The sequence below is a fragment of the Oncorhynchus nerka genome, linkage group LG13 (genome assembly GCF_034236695.1).
Source record: "Oncorhynchus nerka isolate Pitt River linkage group LG13, Oner_Uvic_2.0, whole genome shotgun sequence".
NCBI classification, from domain to species: Eukaryota; Metazoa; Chordata; class Actinopteri; order Salmoniformes; family Salmonidae; genus Oncorhynchus; species Oncorhynchus nerka.
Window position 1 is genome coordinate 60,390,093 of NC_088408.1, and position 8,329 is coordinate 60,398,421.

Below are 8,329 nucleotides of genomic sequence, written 5' to 3' on the forward strand. Positions count from 1 at the left end.
TTTAGATTTTTGGTTCCAACCGCCACGTGTTTGTGAGATGCAAAGTAGGTGAATGGATGATCTCTGCATGTGTGTTTCCCACCGTGAAGCATGGAGGAGGAGGTGCGATGGTGTGGGGTGTTCTGCTGGTAACAGTGATATATCTAGAAATCAAGGCACACATAACCAGCATGGTTATCACAGCATTCTGCAGCGATATGCCATCCATTCTGGATTGCGCTTAGTGGCACTATCATTTGTTTTTAGACAGGACAATGACCCAACACACCTCCAGGCTGTGTAAGGGCTATTTGACCAAGAAAGAGAGTGATGTAGTGCTGCATCAGATGACCTGGCCTCCACAATCACCCAACCTCAACCCAATTGAGATGGTTTTGGATGAGTTGGACTGCATAGTGAAGGAAAAGCCGCCAACAAGTGCTCAGCATATGTGGGAACTCCTTCAAGACTGTTGGAAAAGCATTCCAGGTGAAGCTGGTTGACAGAATGCCAAGAGTGTGCAAAGCTGTCATCAAGGCAAAGGGTGGCTATTTGAAGAATCTAAAATGTAAAATCAAATTTGACTTTTGGTTACTACATGATTCCATATGTGTTATTTCCTAGTTTTGATGTCTTCACTATTATTCTACAATGTAGAAAATAGTAAAAATAAAGAAAAACCCTCGAATGAGTAGGTGTTTCCAAACTTTTGACTGGTACTGCACACACACACGCACGCACGCACGCACGCACACACACACACACACACACACACACACACACACACACACACACACACACACACACACACACACACACACACAGAAATAAACCATCAGGAATAAAACTGTGCCGCCTAATCAATTTTATGCTATGTATTATTGAGAACAGTACTACAGGGGGTGAGGCAGAGAGAGAGAGGGAGAGAGAGAGAGAGAGAGAGAGAGAGAGAGAGAGAGAGAGAGAGAGAGAGATGCGAGACAGAGACAGAGTGAGACTGACTCTGACTCATTACATAAACTTGGAAGTATCTGGGAACAAGTCACTCAGGACCTCATATCTGAACAGACAGCTAATAAACTCAGAAATCACAATGGGACTGCTTGAGTTTATTAAGGATTATTTTCTTGGTTTCTGGGACTATGAGACCCCCAAGGTAATGGTGGTTAAAAACAAAAAACTTGGAGTCATATATAGGGGGGTTCAGTTTCTTGTGATCACCTATTTCATCTGGTAAGTACTGGCCTCCTGTTTATGCATGCATACAAATATACAATTTGAAATAGTATTGTCTTGGTGTGTAACTATCCTGTTTCTTGTTGTTGTGGTTGAGTATTTATGTTGCATTATCTATGACCTGCCTTGGATATTGCAGATACTGTGCCTAACAAGGCAATGTTAAGTCCGGTATTGGAAAGCATAAGAAGTAAAGAATGATAACTTAAACAAAAACGTTGGTTGATTTTCAAGCTCAGATCAAATGTTCTGTCAGTGGACCCATATTATTTGCTTTCAATAGCTATACTACCCATAACACTGTGATGTGAAATGAATCATTTGCTGAGAATAGCCACTTTGTGGTGAGGAAATGCCTTTCACTCGCAATTAAATCTCCAAACAAATATACAGCATAATTGATGGTAAGCACATAACGATTGCTGTGGTCAAGACGGACAGCTGTAGTCTCGCTGGCCATCATTGTGTAATGTGATCCAAATGGACCAATTTTCATCGATTCTCATTTTCCTGATGGTCCTTGACGGAGATTTGTGTCTGTCTACTCATAAACATCATATCTCAGCTTTTTCAAACATTTTCCAACATTTAAAATCAAGTTTCAAATTGTTAAGTATGCCTCAAAGTCATCAGCATGTCACGAAGCCCAAAATAAATGAACTGAGATCTTTATTGTCTGAATAAGCGCAAGTGTGGGCGTGCATTAAAGTGCAATTCAAATCACTTGGAAAGACTGGATTTGTCCACAGAACAGAAGGTACTCTGTGGCTGTCATATCACCCTTCTACAGGTATGTCTTTATCAGTCAGAAAGCCTATCAGGACAGTGAGACGAGGCCAGAGAGCTCAGTCTACACTAAGATGAAAGGCACAGCACTGCAGGGGGACCACATCCTGGACATGGTGGAATACGTCCGACCCTCAGAGGTGAGCCCACACTTTTGACTGGTACTGTACATTTTGCTCAGTCGCACGATCACTGATTAAGAAAACGGACTGATTTACAAATAATAATGAGTCCTTCAGGAAACACGATGATTTGTAGATCAGTCCGTCTGCGGTCACCGACTGCAATGCAGTCGATCCTGAACATGCACGTTTGGCTCTATTCATCAAGCAAGGACCATAGGTAAAAATAGGTGTCAAAAAGACGATGCAATATGTAGCTATACTGTATGTTTTCTACATGTAGCCTATGTGATTAGTTACCATTGTGTGCTGTACTTTTTTCCCTGTGGCATTTCACCTCTAGGGCGGTGACGTGATCAGCACAATACTGAGACGAGAGGTCACACACAATCAGAGGCAAGGCACATGTGCTGAGGTGAGAGGTCTCAACCATTGTCCACACTCATGTGTTCTCCTGAAACCAAAAAAACCAACTCAATAAAAATACTGCAGTCATTTTACATGGATCAATTCTAGGGCTTTAAATTAAGTTGTGTGCCTCGCTCCATACTCTACTATTGCAACTCGCACTGTCTCCTGGAAAAGCTCTGTAAGATAATGTGATAAAGATATATCATTACCACTACCACCCCACAGCAGGACAGCTGGGAAAAGCTGATAATGTCTAAACAATGATACTTTCTTCTTTTCTTAGCATTTCACTGTTCCCAGTGCCAACTGCTCAAAGGATGCTGACTGCACCTCAGGGGAAGTGAACTTTGATGGCAATGGTACGGACTGAAAAAGAGGAAACTAAGTGAAAAGTCCCACTAAGCCACTTCTATGAATCTGTCTGTCAGTAGATGGTCCAGCTAATGCATTCAGTCTGATGTGTTTCCTGTAGGACAGAGAACTGGGCGCTGTGTTCCCTACTACAACCAGACTTTCAAGACCTGTGAGATTCAGACCTGGTGTCCTATTGAGGACTATGCCGCAATATGGTGAGGGTCAATATCAATATGACATTTTAGATAGTAGGCAGTCACAAACAAAACGACTGTCTGCCTAGTCTGGAATAAGTCACTTGTAAAATCATAAAATAAAGAGAAATCTGTTGTTGTGGCCTTCAGGGAGCCGGCATTGGCAGAGGCCATCAATTTCACTGTTTACATCAAGAATGCCATCCATTTCCCCAAATTTAAAGTACTGAGGTATAGTATGAACCCCCTCAACAACACACGCATGCACGCACGGCTGTAAAGGGAACTGTTTCCCTGTTAATATGCAGCCTCAACTGTTTCTGCAAGCAATTCTCTCTTATCTCTTTCGGCAGAGGAAACATCAAACCAAACAAACGAAATGGCCAGAAATATCTGAATAAGTGTCATTACAATGAGAAGGAACACCCCTACTGCCCCATCTTCCGGCTGGGCTACATCGCAGAACGGGCCAGGGAGAAGTTCAGCGAGCTCTGCAGGACTGTACGTTTACACCCGCAATCTACATCCAGACAGTGACACTGTATATATAATTTTACAAATCATATTAAGCATAGAGAACCCTTATGATTCGGGGCTCACATGAACGACAGAACACATGATCTCGGTCTAGCATCTCTAACAATATGTGTGCGTGTGTGATGTTTCAAAATCAGACGGTGTTTACAGATCATGGAAATAAGTAGCTAAATAGATAATGGCAATCAAAACTAATAGAAACAATCCACATTAAGGAGGAATGAGAAGATCTGTTGGATAGAGCGGCTGTAATGGTTCAGTTAGATAGCGCATAAATTGTGTCCTGTCAGGGGGGAGTGATTGGAGTGTTCATCAACTGGAAGTGTGACCTTGATCTGGACCCCTCAGAGTGTACCCCCACGTACTCCTTCCGTCGCCTGGATCTTCGGAAGAACCTGCCCAGCTCCGGCTACAACTTCAGGTGAGCCTCTTCATAGCATCTTGTGAACGCCTGGGTTGTATTCATTAGTGCACACGATAGCAAAATGTTTCGCAACAGAAACCAGGAAACGTGTGTCTTATTCGCCAGGTTGGTTTCTCTCTGTTTCAGTCAATTTTCTTCGGTTTGGTGCCTAGTGCATACGATCGTGTCTTTACTATTGCCATCTCATTGACATGACCTACTGTAACGTTTAAGACGATCTCTGCTGTAACTTGGTTATGAAGAGGCATACAGGTCTTGACTTATACAATGGTCTAGGTTTGCCAAGTATTACAGTAAGGACGGAGAAGAGTTCCGGACACTTATCAAGGCCTTCGGGATTCGTCTGGACGTCATAGTTCATGGACATGTATGAAGTTCCTCCTTCAACATCCTTCATCAGTACTCAATTAACCATTAACCAGTTGTTAAGAACGATTACTCTGTGACATAAAGCGATATGGACTCTGTCAATCTCATTTTCTGCAATAATTCCTCTCCAGGCTGGACGATTCAGCATCATCCCAACTATCATCAACACAGTGACAGCCATGACATCTGTTGGAATAGTGAGTTTGATTCTCAGCACTCCCGTGGTATGTGTGGATGTCGTCTGTTTGTAGCAGTTTCCTACCATCTCCTTGTTATTCATTGATATATTCCTTTTCTTCATTCCAGTGTTCCATTATCTGTGACTGGATCATGCTCACATTCATTGACAAGAACGATATCTACAGTGACAGAAAGTTTGATGACGTAAGACAATAACAAGTTGATTCCATGCATTCACGATCATATTTTCTTTTGCTAACCATTTTCTGCTATAGCACTTATCATTGCACACCCAGTTAGGTCATTTAGTTCCCAAAGAATATGGTAGTGTGTAAAAGTATGTGTATTGTGTAAAAGTATTCATATAATATTGTAATAGTTCAGCCTTAGTCCCTACCTGTGTGTTAATATTGTTCTAGCGTGGTTTCCTGAACTCAGTCCTGGGGCCCATCCTGGGTGCACGTTTTGTTTTTCCCCCCAGCACTATACAGCTGATGCAAATAACCAACTCATCATCAAGCTTTGATTATTTGAATAGTGTAGTGCTAGGGCAAAAACCAAAACATGCACCCAGGGGGCCCCCAGGATCGAGTTTGGGAAATCCTGGTCTAAAGTAATGTTATGCTATTCTGACTGTATATTTCTTCAGGACAGTAAAGTCCCCAGCCCCAGCCAGCTCCTCACAGTTCCCACAGAATTCACCATCAGCTATGGCTCCAACCACTCAGACCTGTCAGAGGGAGTGGCCCTGTGATGTCCTGCTGCTACAGTGCTATTTGGCCACATGCATGGAGGATGCTATTCCTCAGACACCTGACTGTTGGACGGACAGACACACAGACAGACAGACAGACAGGACGGCCTTTCCCCCAATCGGTCTCAGACGTCCGCAGAGAGGACTCTGATGGGTCCACCTCTGCGGAATTGAACTGAAAGACAGCCAAGACTTGATGGGTTAGTGTCAATTCCATGTAAATTCCTGTTGGTTCAGGAATTGAATTATACACCAATAAATAAATTCCATGTCCAGTTCAATTGACAGTGACAGAAATTATACTGTTAAACCCAATCTCAAATGATTGCAAATGGTTTGAATTGAACACAAGAAAAATAAACCAAATCATTTACAGCAAACAGCTAAACATGTTGGAGTAAATGTTTACTGAGAACCCTCTTTCCACAGTCTAACCCGAACCAAGTCAATAACTGTATACTGTAATCTATATATGTAAACATAACAATAAATGTCTAACCAACTTGTAACGTGATTTCTGCCAGTCAATCATATACATGTCAGATTGGAAGGAATACGAAAACAGGATTTTTCTGGTTTGAAAACACAGAACTATGCATTTCAAAAGGCTGACCATTTTAGTATATATATACACACACACACACACACATATATATATATATATATATATATATACACACACACAGACATCTTTTTAAAATACATTTTCCTTTATTATTTCCCACAAAACCTACCACCCCTCCCCTAATTGGAGTAAACTAATAAACAAGAACACTTAGGCTTCTACTTCCAACTTATACATAGTATATACATTTTACGGACACAATCTATTTTACAATAGTTATATTTAGTTTGTTTTTAGTCCTGGCCTTCCTCTAACATCTATTTCTGGTGTCCATCCAGTTTGATTTTTGATTTTGCCATATATTTTTATTAACTGTTATTTCACAAAAGTTCTGAACCTATATTCATTTTACAGACACAGTATATTTTACATGAGTTTTCTTATTTGTTCCAACCAGCTCCATTCAACTCCTCCCATCTCTCTCTCTTAACGCCATTCATATTGGATTTCTATTTGCCATATATTTTTCCAACTGTGCTGTGATGCTTCACAAAAGTTCAGAACCTTTTTATTCCTATCGTTTCTACAGATTGCGAATTAAAGATAAACATCATTGCTAAAAGTATTATTATAATATTGATCGATTGTCTAGGACTTTTCAAATAACCCAGCAGTGCTATCTGCAGTGTTAAGCTCCAGGTAAATGTTGCAATTAGTCATGACTTTTAATAATTGGATCAATCAAACAAGATGACACAGTATACTATATTCAGGTAGACAATATTCTCTGGGACTCATATTGCCTCCTTCAATGTTCATGTAGATTACTGATGCTGAGCATATACGGGAATAAAAAGGCACAGAGGTCCAAGAGGAGAGCTACACTCAGAGCTCAGAGAGAGTAATCAAATAATGATTACATTTCCCACAAAATGGTTTCTATAACAAGATTGTGGGACATCCAACTGGACTCGTGGAGAGTAATAGAAACATCGATAGTGAAAAGGACTGACGTCTGAGGTCTAATGGTTCCGTGTTTTACGCAGTCGATGGATTGCGGTTGTCTGTCGACAGCCACAATGACACTTTGGAACTAGGTGATATTGAACACACAGAGTCAGCTACCATGGACGCAACAAGAAAAAGCAAGACAACGCTATGAATGCTGTTTTAATGCAGAGTTCTATATTTATTTCATTTTGGAACATTCAATGTAGACACCCTTCTCCGTTCAATTGCATTGGCATTTCCCCCCCTGCAACAATTCAATAGGAAAACAAAGCGTAAAAAGTGAAATCGTAAATATCTTGAGCTCTGTATTTCACTCCATCGTTTAAAACAAACTGTCGGTCGGCAGGGAACCAAACCAATGCAACCAATCTAATTGTGAGACTCAGCTCCAGTGTAGCTGTGAAATTAGATTACTGGTCTGAGAGAGATGCCCATCAGCAAAGTGAGTTCTCTGGAACAATGAGGTTATCGTGATGGAGGTAGATGGCTTAACATAATTTTTGATCTAGACTGGGATATGCCATCACGAGTAGATGTTTTCTTTACAGATGACAACAAAGGGAGCCAGGGATGAATGTGCACTCTTCCTCATCATCCTCACTCCAGATAGGCTAAACCAACAAATGCTAAAGCCAAGCACTTCTGCACTAAACTGGCATTTCAATTCCAGGCAAATCACCCTCACAATATCAGCAGTATAGTACTGATACGTTGGTATTGGAGCAGCAGGCTCCGATAGCCTTCTGTGTTCTGGTTACATTGAAACTCACATCTAATGGATCTCCCATAATTGTCCATGACCCTGAAGACAGGGTTCAATCCCTGTGTCCACCCCACATAATTGTATTTTAATCTCCATTAAATAAAAACTCCGACTATTCCTCTGAGCCACATTAGCATCCAATTAGAGGAAGGAGAGTCACCATGTTAAGTTTAGGAATGGTGGGGTTTCCTGATCTGGGCAGCAGCACTCAATGAGTGTTTAAATGCGCACTAATAATTCGATATTGAACAGATTATTGCAATTATGCAATTGTCATGTCAACATTTTACTCGGTTTATTTTAAATTGGCGTAAGGTCAAAATCAAATAAGCATATATTTATGATTATAACACTGGTTTTCTGAGCAATCTTTAGAATTATTAGGACAAGTAATCACCTTAAAATTGGCGTTCCAGCGCATATGCCAGCACCGGACGAGAGCATCCTTCTTTAGTGTGAGTGAAATGAGTTCGGAACAACAATGTATACGAAGTAGTTCACGTAAACTTTGCCCGAACTAAGAATAAAATAAAATATACTTCCCAAAAAGACTCGCTGTGGAAGAACGTTTATTACGAGTGCCGATTTCCTGCATTTATCATCGTCATCAGGTAGCCTGAGTTCAGATGTGTCCATGTAAACAG

The 8,329-nt window shown here is 41.0% G+C and overlaps 1 protein-coding gene across 1 annotated transcript; it reads left to right on the plus strand.

Moving 5' to 3' along the window:
- The first annotated feature begins 1,015 nt into the window (after positions 1-1,015).
- p2rx2 (purinergic receptor P2X, ligand-gated ion channel, 2) lies at positions 1,016-5,844 on the plus strand. Its single transcript, XM_029678871.2, has 12 exons — positions 1,016-1,212; positions 2,006-2,141; positions 2,467-2,538; positions 2,818-2,893; positions 3,007-3,103; positions 3,233-3,313; positions 3,436-3,583; positions 3,910-4,040; positions 4,320-4,410; positions 4,544-4,609; positions 4,719-4,796; positions 5,242-5,844. Exons 1-12 carry the CDS (start codon positions 1,073-1,075, stop codon positions 5,344-5,346), a joined length of 1,221 nt encoding a protein of 406 aa, XP_029534731.1. The 5' UTR covers positions 1,016-1,072; the 3' UTR covers positions 5,347-5,844.
- Positions 5,845-8,329: the final 2,485 nt, after the last annotated feature.

What these genes read in the sequence shown, in the direction of transcription:
- p2rx2 (XM_029678871.2), top strand. Translation starts at nt 1,073, where the DNA reads ATGGGACTGCTTGAGTTTATTAAGGATTATTTTCTTGGTTTCTGGGAC. An exon ending in GGCAAGGCACATGTGCTGAG is followed by an intron (nt 2,539 to 2,817) that starts GTGAGAGGTCTC and finishes TTCTTTTCTTAG; the next exon opens with CATTTCACTGTTCCCAGTGC. An exon ending in TCAGCGAGCTCTGCAGGACT is followed by an intron (nt 3,584 to 3,909) that starts GTACGTTTACAC and finishes GTGTCCTGTCAG; the next exon opens with GGGGGAGTGATTGGAGTGTT.